This window comes from Tetrao urogallus, assembly GCF_951394365.1.
Source record: "Tetrao urogallus genome assembly, chromosome: 19".
NCBI classification, from domain to species: Eukaryota; Metazoa; Chordata; class Aves; order Galliformes; family Phasianidae; genus Tetrao; species Tetrao urogallus.
This window is the reverse complement of record NC_136832.1, coordinates 1,382,588-1,399,316: the sequence shown is the minus strand read 5'-3', so window position 1 is coordinate 1,399,316 and position 16,729 is coordinate 1,382,588. Positions and strand designations below refer to the sequence as shown.

Genomic DNA, 16,729 nt, shown 5'->3' with positions numbered 1-16,729 from the left:
TGGGGATGGCTGCAGGCAGAGGTCACCAAACCGTTCCTTAGGGCCCTTACACCACACAGCATGGAGTCAGCAGCCATGGGATGGGATGGGAGCAGGAAGGGGGAGCCCCATGGGGGGGCGGCCCCCAGGGCATGGAAAAGCAGGCGAGGCCTTCGAGACACCCTGAAGAGGGCTATGAAGATGGGGAAGGGTCTGAGGGCGGTGTGTGTGAGCGACGGCTGCGGTCCCTCGGTTTGTACGGCCCAGAGGAGGCTGAGGGAAGCCCTCCCGTCGGCCTGCCCTCCGCACGGCCCGCAGCTCCTCACAGGGAGGGGCAGCGCCAGTCTCTGCTCCTTGGTGACAGCGACACGGCCCGAAGGAACGGCACGGAGCTGCCGGGGGAGGCTGGGGAACGGCTGCCCCCCATAGGGCTGGGCGCGGCACAGCTCCCAGGGCCGTAGGGCTGCGTGGTGCCGCGCGGGGCCGGGTCAGGCTCGGCGATCCCTCCCAGCTCGGGGCAGCCGATGGCGCGCCGGCCCCGCGGGCACCGCGGAGCGCGGGGAGGGGCGGGGCCGGCGCGGGCCGCCTCGTGCCGCGCGGAAACTCAAACCGGCGGCCGCCCCCGCAGCCAATGGGCCCGCGGCGCCGTCCGCCGCCAGCCAATGGGAGCGCGCCGCCGGAGAGGGGCGGGGCGGCGCGGCGCGGCGCTGCCTGGCGGCGGCAACTCTCGGGGCCGCGGCGGCGGCTGCGATGGCCCCGGAGCGCGGCTCCCGTCCGTCCCCCGCCGGGCCGCTCCCCGCCGGCACCGAAGGGCTGCCCAGGGCCTTCCTGCAGAGCCTGCGCACTCTCTTCGACATCCTGGACGACCGGCGGCGGGGATACGTGCACCTCCGGGAGATCGAGTCCCGCTGGCAGGGCGCGGAGGCCCGCGAGCTGCCCTCCGGCGTGCTGGACGGGCTGCGGAGGGCGGCGCCGCCCAGCGGATATCTCACCTTCGAGCGCTTCGTCCTGGGGCTGCGAGCCGCGCTGCCCGGCGCCGACGGCGGAGTCCCGGGTAAGGGCAGAGCACCGGGGCGCGGGGAGCCGCGGGACAAGGAGCGGGACAAGGAACGGGACAAGGAGCGCGGCCGCGGCCCCGCCGTCAGCGCCTCGCGGAGCCTGGAGAAGCTGCCGAGCCCGCACGGCAACGAGGAGCGGCGCGGGCAGAGCGGCGGACATCGCGAGCCGGAGCCGGGCCAGGGGCAGCCGCGCGGCCGAGGTGAGCGGGGCGGGGAGGGGCGGACGGACCGCCGATCGGGACGCCGGAGCGGCGGGTTGGGCGGGTGGGCGGGCCGGTTCCCAGGCGGCACCGACCTGTTCTTCCTTTGGCATTTAAAACAACGGCAAATTCTTCCCCCGGGCCTGGTGTGGAACTCTGAGGAGTCGCCGTTGCTTTTTATTTTGGCTTCCGTGGGCTTTGTTTCAAGCTCCAGATAAACCGGAATGGAGATCACACTGTTTGCAAATCCTGCTCTTTTCCCAGGCTCGTTCTTCCCCTTGCATTTCTCGTCGTGTGGGTGCTTGTCTGTTTATAGTGGTGACAAGAAGAATTAAGGGCTTTGCAGTAACATGTCCGGAGTTGTCCTCTGGCACCGAGTCTGTAGGTGACCTCCCCGTGGGGTGGATCTGATCCTCAGCAGGAGCTGCTGGGCGCTGCGATGGAGAAGTGAGCTGCTGCCGGCCTGGTGCTGCAGTCAGTGCCAGAGCCCAGCAGCACTCAGCGCTGCCCCCGAGCCCTTCCCCGCGATCCGGGTCCGCTGTGCCAATCTGCTCCTGCTGTGGCTCACAGAGCTGTCAGCAGGCTGTGCCGTCCGTCCTGTGTGGCTGCAGGCTGGCATAGAACCCACCACAGGGCATCCGCCTCCTTCCTTGCCTTAGCACGGTGGCTGGGAGGCTCTGGTGAGCCGTTCAGCCAGCTGGATGGCTGGCTATGTGTGTTCCTTGATAGCTCGACAGTGGTTCAGTTTGACAGACCAGTGGGATTTTGGGGCTGACGAAGTCAGGGGAGGGTGAGCACTGCTCCCAGCACCGCCCCCTTCCACTGGGAAGACTCCTTCACTGACCTCTCGACTTGCTGCCAGTATGAAGGAAAAGCCATAAGGAATACAGGAACTCCTGTCTGCCCCTGTGCAGTGCTTTGAGATCTCCTGACACAGAATTCTGTGTGAGAACTTGGTGTTTTGCTGTTTCAACACTTGAGCACAATGCCTGCCTTTACCTCAGAAAGGTGCCCGAGCTGGTTTGCCTTCCCTTCCCCACCCTTTCCTTCCCAGTCCCTTCTGCAGGGTGGAGAAGAAATGTTAAATATCCCAGAGGTTCTCTGCTTTCCATTTTGCCTCCAGGTGAATCACAGGAGCTTCTCCCAGGGGAATGTTATTAAGCAGGCTGAGTTTTTTTGTTGGGATTTTTGTATTATTATTTATTTTATTTCATTATTTTTTTTTAGCATTAAGAGCCTAAATCTGGAAAAACCTGGGGGGAGAAATAAAATCCTCCTTGATTAAATAATCATCATATTGAAAGCTCTCCACTAGCTGAGGCAGAGCAGATGAGTACTGCAGAGCGTAACTTTCTGGTTCCTGAGGATCACTGCATTGTAGGCAGATCTGTTGATGTCCTGAGGCTGCAGGTCGCAGCCCTTGCTGCCAGCTTCCCTAAAAGCAGGGCAGCTTTCTCGCAACAGGCCTGAATTCCAGGTTGATTCAGCAGCTCATTGACAGTTATAACTCAGTTATTTTCTCTCTTTTAGTTCCCAATCCCACGTGCCTGCTCAGTGATGCTTTGTACCACTGAGGGCTTTCCTAGCATGAGGAGCTTTGGATGCTCCTTCCAGCTGGCTGGGAAGGAGTCAGGCCTCAGCACAGCAAGACCCGGCTCTCAGCTGACTGTGGAGAGATGTGCCTGATGCTGTTGGTCAGGAGCTGCTGGGGGTCCAGTAAAATTCAGCTCGGTTAGATTGCAGCATTTGGGCTCGAGGCTGTTCCAAGGCTCTGGCTGCATGGTGTGGCTCCTGGGAGAACTGTGTCCAAGAGCGGGGAGGTGGTGAGCAGTGCTTGTAGTCATCAAAGACTTTGAGGGAGTTCTCCCTGTCTGTGCTTCTGGGAGAGGGGGCTTTTTGCGGGTGCTGCCCACCTCTGCTTCCCGACCCAGGTCACAGCCATAGCGTGGGTGCAGCCACAGCACCTGGGAGCCCCCAGCATCTGCTGGGGCAAGGAGGGAAAATGAGGCTGAAAGCAGAGGAGTCACTGTGACAGCTTCCCACTGCTGGCTCTTAGCTTGCCTCTCGCAGCAGTGTCCAAGCGTCTCAGTGTTTGGGGTCTTTACCCCCATGGTTTCCAATGAGAAAGCTTTTGTCCCTTCTGGGAGCAGGGGAAATGAAGATGCTGGATGGTCAGTGCTGTGTCTAGGGTGATGCCCCTGGGCACTGCCTGCTCCCTGCACAGCCAGGGTGGCCTGGCTCTAGAAGCTGCCTGGCGCCAGCAGGAAGGAGCAGGATGGTTTTGTAGGCAGCACTTGTTGCCCAGGCTGCTGCCAAGTGTGCAGAACGGCTGCCAGGTGTCTGCAAAGTCGCTGTCTGCTGAGGGCTGAGTGTGTGCCCAGCAGGGGTCCCCACTGGGAGGTGGCCCTGTGCCCAAGAGGAGCCGATCCCAGGTTGTTGGGGTTCAGTTTTACCGCTGCATTGATAACTCAGGTGTGCGGAGCTCCGCTCTTTGACCAGGGAGCACCTTCTTATCAGAGGTTCACTCCAAATCTGGGCTCTGTACTTTTATCATAGGCTCAATAGTGGTGCTTCAGCAAACAAAAAGAAGTTTTAACGTATTTTTTCCATCCTGCAGCTCTTCCCACAGGTTTCTTCCTGGCTTTGCTTTGGCATTCCGCTTATTGAAGTGACTTGGTTTTGAGACTATCCTTCCACTTCCCATTCAGGTTGTGCTGCAGGTGTGGGAGAACATGTGCTCAGTTGTGCCGGTTGTGCTGGCTTAACTGTTCCAGGTAGATATGGGTGTCTGAAACCAAAGGCATCTGGCAAACGAGATAAGTGAGTAATATCAGACTCTGTGTTAGGTGAAATGCCAGCGACCTGTCTGTGCTGGAGCCCTTGATGGCAAGAGAAGTGGGATGCTATGGTGTACCAGCAGCAGGACTTCTTGTGTGTCACTCTGGTACCTTTCCAAGGTAGCACAGTAATGGTGTAAGTGAGGTGAGCGTGCAGCTGCACAGCTGCTGGGGTGTTGCTGGCTGCTGCTGCGTGCCCACTTCTACTCCTGTTGCTGAACTGATAGATGCTAGCAGCACAGACAGCCTCACAGTCGTGCAGGTCTCCTATCTTGCTGCCTCTCAGCTCCCTCCTGTGAGCTGAGCTCATCTTCCAGGTGAGAGGTGACTCCTGCAGCCTCAGTTCATTTCTCCTGCCCCATATCCTGCACCCTTTGCATCTGTGTGCCCTGCTGAGAGCCGGACAGACCTCACACCCTGCTCAGTGCTTCTGTCACTCCTGCCTGCCCGCACTGCAGAGCACACTGCATGTGCCTGGCTGGTCAGAGGAGAGGATTGCAGTGAGTGGGGGTGCCTGGGGGGTATGTGGGCAGCAGTCCCAGGGAGATGTGTCCTGCAGCTGCCTTGCTGCAAGCTTTCCCTTGCCTGCCTCCCTGCTACTGTTTTCTGGTTCTTGTTTGGAATAACAAAGAATCTCTTCAGGAAAGCAAAAATCTGTGGCCAGAGAACAGAGGGAGCCACGGGAGTGAGAGGATGAGCACAAGGCAGGCTGTGCTGGACACTTGGCAGGGGCCTGGAGCAAGAAGGGAGTGCAGCCTGCCTGCTGCCCAGGCATGTTAGCAGAGGGTGCTGACTGCACCCCTGGGTGCCTTGGCGCCATGGTGCTCAGCAGCAGGGTGGTGCTCTGACAGCATGTCCAAAAACACAGAGCTGAGCTGGCTTGGACATGGCTGCAGGGCTGCCTTTCTGGCAGGGTGTGCGGCACGGGGGATGTGCTGACTTGGGCAGGTGCTCAGCCCATACCTGCTTGTGCACACAGTCATCCAGTGCTGACAGGAGGCGTCTGATCCTGCTCAAAACCTGGCAGCCTGAACATAATCTGCAGAAATAGGTTACGTGTGGATTTGGACCAGTGTCGTGTGTTTGTAGTAGATCAGCTTTTTGATAAATAGGATGTTAGGATTTTAATAAAATTTTGGAAACCCCAGAGCCAGATTTTCTGTGTGTTAAGCTCATAGGCGTGGGGCTTCTGGTCAACAACAAACCTTGGGCAACAAACACACATATGTGTGGGGAAGGAAAGTGTTTGCTCTGTAATGAGCTAGTCTGCTCTTTGTAGCCACCTCCAGTGCAAGCTCCTTGTGAGAGCTGCCATGTGTCCAGAATGGGGCTGACCCCTAATGCTCTCTGGTGCTGCCAAGCTGCTGCAAATAGGCTGTGGGAGCACCTGTGTGGCTGAGCCCATCACCAAACAACTGCCTTCAGGAGGAGATGAGTGCCCTGCAGAGCCTGTGCTGCCTGAATGGGAGCCAGGGGTCCTGTGAGCACAGAGCCAGGGCAGGCGGTGTTGCCGGTGGTTTGGTTGTGCTGAGACTGAAGCAGCACTGCCTGGAGGCTGCCTCCTTTATTCAGAAGATGACCACAGAGGGCACTTGCATGCCTGGCACAACCAGGTATTACTGAGGTCTGTCTTGCCTGTATGAAGACTTTTAGCAGGTGCTATGGCTGGTGCTTTCTCAGGTGCTCCCTGCCTGGTTGGCTGGCAGGAGTGCTATTCATACAGCACCATGGAGGGGCAGTGGAAAGGTTTCTGTTGCAAGTAGCCCTTATGCTTTCTTCTGTTACAGGTATTGATGTTAAGTCTGCTGGGCTTAACCAAGGAGATGGTGGCCATGCGGGCCCTGGAGACATTCGGAGACATCAGAGGGGACGTGCAGAACACCGGAGACACACTATTGCCAATGGTGTGGACTTTGGCATGGTAAGAGAACAGCCCTGTCGTGGGCTGCTGCCCCAGGTGAGGGCATTGCAGAGGTCCCTCACTGCTGATGTGAGCATTGTGGGCCTATTGCTCTCTCTCAGATGAGAGCGGTAGGGTCTTTGGATGTCAGGAAGATCCTGCTGTTACTGTTACAAAGCTTTGTTAGTGCACATGATGGCCTTGCAGTTATTTCCAAGGTATTCTGCTTGTAGAAATGTGCAGGGGAAGGAGGAGGTACGTATTTCCAAGAGCCAGGTCACTCAATGGAGTTGGCACTTGTGCAGTCAAACACATTCTCCATGGGCAAAAGCTTGGGCTGGGAAAGACAAAATTTTACCTTGCGATGTTAGGAGGAGCCCCAGTGCTGCAGTGCTCTCGGCAGGTTGGTCTCTGGGCCTTTCAAGCACTCCAGCAAAGTCATGTGTGCGCTGTGCTGGTGACTGGTGGTGCTGAGGCATGCTGTGCTGCAGCCTGAGGACCCTGAGCAGCCAGAGCCAGCACTGCAGGCTTCCCTTCCACCAGAATGTGGACAGAGCATGGGAAAGGGCCTTGTGCTGTGACCTCTGCTGGATGATGTAGGTCAGGGCTCTAGCGTACTGATCCTCATGACTACTGAGAGATTTTTTGCAAACATCTGAAATGAATTTGGCTGGGAAGCCTGGAACCAAGAGATCTGCTTCTCTCTCTATTGCTAAGCGGAGAGACTTAGATCAGGTTACCCAGGCCAAGGGATCTGTGCTGCTCCCAGCTGGGATGTAGAAGCTGACTGGGCGTATTGCCCACAAGCTCAAGCAAAATTTGACTGGGAAGAGAGCCAGGATCTGTAGAATGAATGATCGTCCAACCTCCCTTGCTTTGTCTCATGGCTAAGGAGCTGCTGGCAAGACTGCATCTCTCACATCTGCACTTCCCCTTTTCACGCCCTGGTGTCACTCGCTGCCTGGTCGGGGCCAGCCGGCGGCTGCATGTGCTGTCCTTGTGCAGCATCGCCTGGCTTTGGGAAACAACACGCTGTGTGGCCTGGCCTGGCCTGACCTGCCTGGGAAGGGTTGGATTATGCACACATGCAAAGAGGTCTGCTGGGCTTGCAGCAATGCAAGTTCTTCCATCTCAGCTGAGAGGTGCTGACAAGAGGCAATAACTGTGGATGTGCCTGCCCAGGCTGGGATCCCTCTGCTCCTCGGGTTTTGATGGCTGCCTGGGGAGGGGATGCCCCCCTCTTCTGGCAGGGCTCTTGTCTGTGCATGCAGCTCCAAGCTGGAGTGCAGCAGAGGTGGCAGTGCTCCACCAGCTCCACATCCTTCCTGGTGCTGGTGAGGAAGGGCTTTGATGGCCAGGGCGTCTTGCTGGAAGCTGCTGTTTGTTCCTGGGACTGCCACACATACCGTTGCTTTGGGCAAGTGTTGCTCTTACCTTTGTTTCACCACACTGCTTAGTTGCTGTGCAGTCAGGTGTCCCACATTTCTTCCCTCCATCCCCTTTATATCCAATTGCTGCACTGCCTTTGTGTTCCTCCTCTCAGAGATGAGATGCCTGGCACTACCCAGTGGGGGTGAGAAGCCTTCCCCAGCACCAGACATTTGGGTGCCAGTTCCACATTTGAGTAAGCAGAGACAGTTGGAGCAGGTTTGAATCTAGCAAGGACTGAGTCTCTGTGCAGGGCAGTGCTCTTGCCTGGCTATGCTTCCATCCTCCCTGGTGCTGGAAGGATGCTGGGCCCTGCAGAGCCAGGGCACACAGCTGTGATTAGGCTAATTTGCTCCATTTCCACACGGGTGGGGGTGGAAGAGATTGATGTCCATTTAGCAGCCTGTGAGTACAGTAGGACCTGTTAATCTTGATCAGCAAAGCAGAAGTTTGGGAGCTGTGCTGCAGCCTAGGGATTTAAGATGGACAGCTAATGTCTGCTCAGATGGTGTGTTTTTTTGTTTTTTTCAATGAGTCCATCGATTGGCCCCATTTCTCCATGGCCTTAGGGTAGTTGGGATGAGGCCTGTGAGAGGCTGAGCACTTTAATTTGTGGGCAGCCTGGGGCATGGCACTCTCCCCTCCCCTTCTACCACAGGCAGCAGCAACCAAAACCTGCTGTGCCCACTCCACCTCCCTGTCCTGGCCCTGCCCGAGGTGCTGTATCCCATCCCACTGCCCCCAGGGAGATGCCATCTGTCCGTGCAGCCAGCAGAACTGCCTGATGTTCCCCAGCTCAGCAGGTTGCTGCTCCTTCCTCCCGTCTCTATGCTGACCAGCAAGTCAGGTGGGATCAGGATGGGACAGGCAGTCACAGGCTGCAGCCAGAGCTGGATGGGGGTCCTTGCCACATACAGCACCTTCTTCATGCCCCTCAGCAACAGCCTGTGCAGTACCAAGGCTCTGCGGTTCTTCCTGTGGGTATGTTCCCCTCTGTCTGTCTGAGCCTGTGTGTGTGTTGCTGCTGTATTGTCAACAGCAATTCCAGGAGCGGAGGGGCAAGAACAGCCCTGGTGTTATGGGGTGGCTGGTGTGTGGCAGCTGCAGGGCTTCTGGTGTGGAGATGGGGACAGGGAAGTGCTGCCATCCTCAAGGAATGTTTGGTACATCCAAATGTTTGGATGGAATGTTTGTCTGCTTGGAGAGGGGGGACTGCCTGGGGTCACTTCTAAGCTGAGTCTCCCTCCGGTGCTCTCCAGACAGCAGAAGTTCCAGGCTCACTGCTTGGATCTCTTTGGGCACGAGGAGAGCAGCCTGCCCTCTGTGGGGGAGCTCCTGGTGCCCAGTCTGTGCCACAGGCAGTGGAGCTCAGGTGGCATCGTGGCAGAAAGAGCAGGTGGCTGTTTGCTGAGGGGAGGGCTGGGGCTGCTCTTGGCCTCTTTTCTTCAGAGCAGCTGCAAGGGTGTGAGCAGGGGGCACAGCTCTGGAGGAGCAGGTTGGGGGGAGGCACAGACTTGCTGGGCAAGGGCTGATGGTTTGCTGTGCTGAGGATGCTCTGCTCCATGGGGAGCAGACTCCTCTTGCCAGCTCTGTGACTTCTTGGTGGCAGTGCAGTGCCAAGGGGCCAATGGAGTGGGGGTTGCTGGTGGGAGCCTGAGCTGGGCCTAAGGGCAAGAGCTTCAGGTGCTCTTGTAGCCTCTCCCTGTCACCTGGACATACCTAGTGCCTTTGCAGATGGCTCTGCGGCTCAAACCTGAAGGCTAAGCAGAACCTGTCAGCAGAAAGGCATGCTTTGCTTAGCTCAGAGATGCTTCAGGCAGTGAAGCAAAGGGGAAAGCAAAGGGCTGGGTAAGTAGGCAGTAGGTTTTGCCCAGGCTTCTGGTCTGTGCGGGTGACTTGATTGCTCCCTGACAGCAATGTGAGTTGCTGCTGCTCCTATGGAGCTCGCAGCCTCAGGGGTGGCTGCAGGCCCTGTTCTTAGCATGTGCTCAGATAAATGATAAAGCAGAGAAACCTGTTTCTGTAGTGAGAGCTGATGGGGAGCAGGCCTGATTCCCTGGCCAGGAAAATAGAGATGACCTGATGGCCCTTTGACTGTTGCTGTTGCTCTCCCAAACTGGAGAACCTACCCCAAACCGGGATCAGCCAGTGGCCATCACCCAACTGCTCTGCAGCTGCTTGTGGCAAGAGGAGCTGCTACAGCTGCCAGTGACAAATTTCTTTGTGCCTCGTGAAGAAGACAGCTTCCTGGGCTGCAGAAAGGGGCCTAGGTTACATTGCTCCTAGGGGCCTTCAGATGGGAGCTGACCAGGCAGTGCTTCTCTGAACATTTGGTTTGGACTGGGTAAGGAGGGAGTAACATGTCTGTGCTCTGTCCTGCAGCTGAAGCATATGAAGGAGCTGGAACAGGAGAAGGATTTCCTGCTTCAGGGTCTGGAGATGGTTGAGCGTGCCCGGGAGTGGTACCACCAGCACATCCACTGCATGCAAGAACGCCAGAGGCTGCTGGGGAAAAACAAAACCAGCACTGTGAGCCTGGGGCTTGTTCTGGGGATGCACATCAGGTTGGGGCTAGAAGAACTGGGCTGGACATCTTGTTTCACCTGGTGTTGGCCTTGCTATGTTGTTTTTGTGTGCCTGCACTTTTGGCCTGGGGATCCCAGATGAGTGGGGGGAATTGGAGCAGCACCACCCGGCAGAAAAGAGGGAGAGGCAGCAAGCGTATCCCTCTGTTCTCTGTTTATCCACACACTTGATGCAGAGCTGAGACATCATTGCAAGGATGGGATCAGGCCTGGCCTCGTGGCAGTGGCTTTCCCAGGGGAAAAAAAAAAAAAAAAAGCTGACCCTTCCCTACTGACTGGGATGTTCTGCTGGACACATGCCAGCCATGGGGCTCCCTCCTGGGCCTGCTGAGAGGGATTTGAGGCAGCATGTGCCCTCAGCACAGCTAGCCAGGCCTACATGTCCTGCCATGTTGCACACAGGATCAGGATTCCAGCCTGACAGAGCAACCACGGCCTTGGCCCTCATGCTGGCTGTGCTGTGAGGCAATATGCATCCCATGGCATCTAAATGCGTATGCATCTCATGGCTTGTGTGGGCTCTGTGCTGGTGAGGCTGTGGGGCTGGGATGTGGGAATGGAGGAGTGCCCTGGTGCTGGGAGGTGTGGGCAGGGCTGGAGGATGGCCAGCCACCGAGCCTCCCCATCGGGCAGCGTGGTTCCCTGGAAGCTGGCACTGAACTGACACCTGGACCCTTTCTCCCCATCTTCCAGGACTTCCTTCCTGATGGCAGCCAGAGCCAACTGGGACGCCTGATCCCAAAGCTGCAGGAGGTGAACCGCTGCCTGGGTGACCTCTTGGCAGCTGTGGGCAAGGTGAGAACAGTTAGTTAGCGGCTTGCAGTCACTTGTGTGAGCCGGTGGCCTGCCCTCATGCTGGCGGCCAAGCTGGCATATGGGCTGCCAGAGCTTCCCTAGGCTATGGAGAGGTGATTTGGCTCCGTTGCCAAGATGGGTCAAGAGGGAAGTGCAACTTGTCTGGGCTGGAGGATGCTCAAGGCATATGGAGACCTAAAGGAGATCCTCCTGAAGGTGTAGATCTTTGCATGCAAACAAGGAAAGCATCCTGCTGAGGTGCTGAGTCAGTCCTCTCAGAGGTGACTGTCCTGGATGCCAGCTGCTGCATGGGCTCCTTGCAGGAGCAGGACATGCTGCAAGGAGTGCTTCCACTTCTGTCTACACTACTCTGGAATAACCTTGCTAGAGACCCTGCATTGGCCTGTGCTGGTGGATCTTAATCCTGTGCTGGGTTTCTCTCAGCTCCCAACCCAGTAGTTCTCTTGTGCCACAGAAACCTGGCCTCAGAGGCAGGTTGAGGAGGGCCACCAGGAGGTCGTTGTCTCATTCTTTCCCTTCATCCTCTCCACAGCCAGGGAACTCCACCTCAGCGCTGAGCAGGCTGACCCCCACTGCCCCTGCGGTGTCCCCAGCCTCTGCAGGCTCCCAGCAAGCCATCAACATGCTGAAGGAGCAAAACCGGCTTCTCACCAAGGTGAGCAGGGATGGTGGGGAGGAGAATGCTGAGAGGGAACCATCGGAGAAAGAGTATGTGGCTGTGGAAAGTGATCCTTCAGCTTAGCCAACTTTGGTCATCCTGGGGATGGACCATGGGCTGCACTTCGAGCCCTTCCCTCTCACAACTGAGTGCCCCTCATGTGATGGGCTTGGGCTGTTTGCTGGGTATGGGACCATGAATGTGAACCTCACTGGCCCTGCTGTAGGGAAAAGACTGTGACAGATGAAGACCACGAGAGGGTGCAGATGCTAACGATGCCCAGGTAGGCTTGCTGCAGGGATTTACGTTCTGACATCTGGAGGTGGTGCTTTTGATTTGCAGGGGGCATGGAGCAGCTAGGCCTGCCCCAGGTCACCGGGGCCTCAGGCACAGCACAGAGCTCTGAGCAGCACTTCTCTCCTCTTTCCAATGCAGGAGGTGACTGACAAGAGTGAACGCATCACCCAGCTGGAACAGGAGAAATCTGCTTTGATCAAGCAGCTCTTTGAGGCACGTGCCCGCAGCAATCACGAAATGAGCCAGCTGGACTCCACCTTCATCTAGCACGTGTCTCCCAGCACTCCTGGCCCCATATCAAGCTTCTCCAGGGGGTTGGTGGGGCTGGGGCTTTTGTCCTGAAATCATTCTGTCCATTGCTCCAGGTGTTCATCTCAAGGCCTGTGGAGGCCTGGAACTGCCCGTGGTGTCACTGTGGGAAGAAGCTGGGGACTGTGCTTCCCTGATCTGCTTGGGCAGACCTCGAGTCCCCTCCCTGCCATGCTGCTGACATGGCCAGCAGTGCTGCTCACAAGCTGCTCCTGTTCAAAACTGGCTGCAGTTGAACTGCTCCCTCACCTCCCGACCCCCAGTGTGTCGGGTGGAAGCAGCTGCTGCCCTTACTGTGTGAATGGGGAGAGCTGCTGTACCCTAAGCCTGACCTGGGCTGAATTCTGGCTGCTCTTAGAAAAAGATACTGCATCTTTAACGTTCCATCTGGCATTCCAAGGCAAGCCTGCCCACTGAAGGGCATCCTGTCTGCTGCTTGTCCTTCTGTCAGACGACAGGATTGAAAATCTGTAGTAGGGGCAAGGCTAGTTCCTCCCTGCTGCCTGTGTTCTGCCTGCTAGAGGAAGCAGATTGGGCTAGAGCAATGCCTGAGCGGGTGCTCCTCCTGGTACAACCCTTTCCAGTTTGCCGTAGTGATGCCATAGTCGCTGTTTACACATTTGCAGGCTCCTGTAGTTGATGAGCCATAGACCTGGATCAGGTAACCTGTACCTCTGAGCTGCTCTTTCAGGCTGTTTGCAGATGGAGGCAGATACCTCTACCTCTCTTCATCTTCCTGAACTGGCAAACATTTCTTTATGACTGCCAGACCTATATTTTTTCATGATGACTTTAAAAGGAGAGGTTGTCTTGCAGCATGAGCCTGATTTCACAGTGGGGCTTTATGACTCATTTTCTTGTTTAACTGAATGTGGGTGATGGAGAAGAGGCTGATGGTCTCTTTCTTTTGCACATCTCCTAGTGGAGAAATGGCAGCTTTGCGTGGTGATGTAAGCATGGGTGATGTTAGACTGGTGTGTCTCGGGATACCTTCTCCTTTCCATGCAGCTCAGTGATGGGGCTTGACCTGAGCAATATTTTCCAGTGTGGTTTGGTACTTGTTACTGATGGTACATTTGTAGGTGATCGCCACCTAGCACAGCCCTGGCTTTTCTCTTCAGCACTGTTTCATGTTCAGACTCCTGGCGCAGTGCTGTAGCACCAAACTGGACAGAAAGTGCTGGCCTGCCCTGCTGTGCCAGCTTCAGCTGTGTTAGGCTGGGAGCTGTGCAGACCAACTCCTCGCCCATTCCTGAGAAGATCCTTTTAGCCACCCAGTGCAGTTTGTCCCACCCAACTCTCTGAGGCTGACCTTGACCTGAAGCTCACTGCATGGCGTTCAGTCCCTGCTCTTTTCTTGCACCTGCTGCCAGAGTGGGGATCAGCAGAATGCAAGGGAGAGGGAGGAAGAGCAAGGCCAAGGGAGTCATCCCCTGTCTGCAGGCGTTAGTTATCCCCTGGGCATCAGTGCCTGCCATCCCTGTCATGATGCCACCTCTGGTATCCGGTGCCTGTTTTACCTGAGGCTTAACAAAAGGTGACTCTCCTCGTAACCTGTCTTTAGGGATGATAATAAAGTGGGCTGATCTATTTAATTTATCTTTCTGTCTCTGACTGAATCAGTCCATCTATTGCTTCAAGCCTTGCGGTTCCTGCCTGTTGGGTCTGGAGGGATTGCAGGTGAGCAGAGGTTGCCCAGTGTGTCTGTGCTCCAGGTCGTGTTCCCATGCCCCTTTCTTTCCCATCTGGGCATCTCTGTGCTGTTGGGCTGGGGACACTCCTGGCCTTTCCTCTCTGCTGTGCAATGGGATTACAAAACACCCATACCCTGCAGCCCTTGGAGCCTGTGGCTGTTCCTCCAGGAGCTGTGCTGCGGGGCTCCTGCACAGATGGTGCTGGTGTTGTTCACAAATTTAATGCTATTTCTTTTTGAGCAGTGCTCTCCAGCAGTACAGCCGGGATGCTGCTGCACCCTGCAGGGGCTGACCTGCACTTCTGTGCTCTGCAGCTGAGCTGTCTGTGCCTCCATCTTCTCTGGTATAGGAACAGAGCTGCGCAGGAGGATCTGAGCCAAAGCCCTCCTGTGCTTGGGAGAGCGATCTTTGCAGCGGCTCCTTTCAAGTGGTGAGTGGGGCAGCCACAAGTCCCAGACAGGGCAAGGAGGGAGCGATAATTGCCATAAATGCCCCGGTTTTCACTAAGATGTGAAGTCCGAAAGGTCTTTCAAAGCAAAGAGAGGATCATTGTCTCTGCTCAATGCCCCTCTGTGTGTGGAGCCAGGGCAGCTCTGCCCCTGCCCTGATGCTGGGCATGCCTGGCTGCAGGGGAACATCCTGTCCAGACAGCGCTGGCCCTGGGCCCGCTCAGCACAGGGAAGTCCTGGGAAATAGGAAGCTCCTGTTGGAAGCAAGGCCTCCGTGGGGCTGGGAGCCACCGGCACTGGGCTGGCCGTGTTGCTGTGGGCTCCTTGGTGGGGTTGACGTGAGCCTGACTCCCATCTCCGTCCCTGACCGTCCTATTACTGTGAGCGTGGCCGTCTGGTGCCACGAGAGCCAGGTTCGTGGCCAGGGCTGTGGGCAGTGCTGTGCGCCTCTTCCCTTCTCTTTGGGCTCTGGTCTCACTGTGTTTGCACAGATCTGTGAATGCGCAACCAGGGGTGCTGCTCACAGCTGGAGGCTGCTGTGCACAGTTGCAGCACAACAGGTCTTGGCTATGCCCAGCCCAAGGAGCTGCACTCAGCCCTGACCCTGAGGTGGTCGGAAAGGTGCCATGCCACCTAAGCACTCAAGTCTTCAAGTATCTATCGCAGGTCCCAGAACTGCTGGCTCCAGCGTGACACAGCATAGGGGGTCCCCCAGTACTGCAGTCTGATGTTGGGGCTGTTACTGGGTGAGAGGCAGCCCCAGAGAGGCCTGGGCTCAACCAGGAGTCACATCTGGCTCCCAGCCTGCCCCAGGGGATGCAGGATCTCATCCTCTGTGTCCCCAGTGATGCTGTCTGAGGAGTCCAGTCACCCAGGTCTATTTGAGGTTTTTGTTTTCTCCTGCCTGGTTCCATGCCCTTCTCACGCCTTCTGAGCCTGGGCTGTGTGCCCAGCAACCTCCTTAGAGAAGGGCTGCTCTCTCAGCAAGGCAATTATTCCGAACGCCAGCAGGAACAGCCGCGTCTTGGGACCCCAGCCCATATGTTTTGTGCCTTTGCTTTTCCTCCCTGTCATACAGAAGGTGCTCTCTGCCTGGCCAGCTTCCTTTCTGCCCTGGGCAGTTTGCAGCAGCTCTGGTACCCAGCATGCAGTCAGGCTGCCCACACCTTGCACTCTTAGGCCTGCTCTTTCCACTGCAAACCATTGGGATGTGAACTGAGGACCTGGAGAAGCCAGTGTGTTCTGGGTCAGTCGGTCCCCTATGGGATAGGGAGTGGAGCCAGGCAGGTGTGCAGCTAGTGCCTGTGTTTGCTCTCAGCTGCGCTCAGTGCCTGGTGCTTCTCAGCCCTGTGACCTGACACCCAGTGCCGTGCTCTTGTTCACCTCTCTGGTCTCTCTCCTGCCCCACATCACCTCTCTGCCTCCTGCATTAGCAGCAACCCACCTGTGCTCAGTGCTCCCCTTCCCCCTGTCCCAGCTGAGCCCACAGTTACAGTGCAGCCTGCTGAGTGGTGAAAGACTGGCTCTGCCCTGACTGTGGCAGCCTCTGCTGCTCCATCCCAGCTTGTTCCCAGGGGGTGGCAGTGCCCTCAGGTGTTCATCAGCACATCACTCCCGGCAGGTCTCTGCAGCATGGCCCTGACCTGGCACATGCTCTCATTGCTGTCTGTACGTCTGAGCCTCTTCCAAGGTACAGATTATTGAAGACAGATGCTCCCTCTGCAGGGAGACCTGGCACGATGGGGAGGGGGTGGAGGTGGGGCTCCCGAAATTCCGACTTTCTTCCACAGCTGCGTTCCATGGGGACCATGACTTTACTCTCCCCATTACGTCAAGCACAGCTGCCATGGCGGATATCCGCCCTGCTTCCTCCCTGGGGGAGCAGCGGCCGTCGAGGAGCAGCGCGGTGCTGACGGGGCCTCGAGGTGCACAGCAGCAGTGCCACGTGAGTGCTGCGGCCATGGAGGGCTGAGCTGTGCTGTGAATGACTGCATTCCACAGGGCTGCTAACGGGCAGCTCCTGCTCGGTGCAGGGCTGACTGGAAGAGGAATGCGCTTTCTCTTCCTATGGACTAAACAAAGCCACCCCGCTGCCTCAGAACCAAAGTTTTCTTGAGCCCAAAATGCTTTGTATTGGTTTGAGTTCACTTTGAACGTTTTAAAATATGCTTTTCTTTTTCTTTCTGTATTTATGGACAGTTCAAAGGGAAAGGCCATTTCTAAGTGATAGATGCAGAGTTGGTTCCATCTTGGTACCTCTGGCATGATCTCTCTGCACAGAAAGCATCAACTGCTTTGGGATGCTTCCCTGGGCAGCCTGGGCTGCTGTGAAATGTGGAGGTTGGTGGCCCTGCCTGTGGCAGGGGGTTGGAGCTTCGTGATCTTTGGGGTCCCTTCCAACCCTGGCCATTCTGTGATTCTGTGAAAAGATTTTATCACTAAATATTTAACGTGGGTGGCTTGGTAAGAAAACTGGGCTTGCACAAGGCATCTTAGTGCTGTGTCCTTGCATGGAGCTG

The 16,729-nt window shown here is 56.7% G+C and overlaps 1 protein-coding gene across 1 annotated transcript; it reads left to right on the top strand.

Annotated features, from left to right (window-relative positions):
• Positions 1 to 503: 503 nt before the first annotated feature.
• Positions 504 to 12,025, top strand: SAPCD2 (suppressor APC domain containing 2; the record flags this gene model as incomplete). The annotated part of the gene is given in 8 exon segments (XM_079544790.1): positions 504 to 555; positions 558 to 691; positions 694 to 1,237; positions 5,862 to 5,995; positions 9,785 to 9,931; positions 10,681 to 10,782; positions 11,336 to 11,458; positions 11,897 to 12,025. Coding segments are annotated over 8 exon segments (1,365 nt in total).
• Positions 12,026 to 16,729: the final 4,704 nt, after the last annotated feature.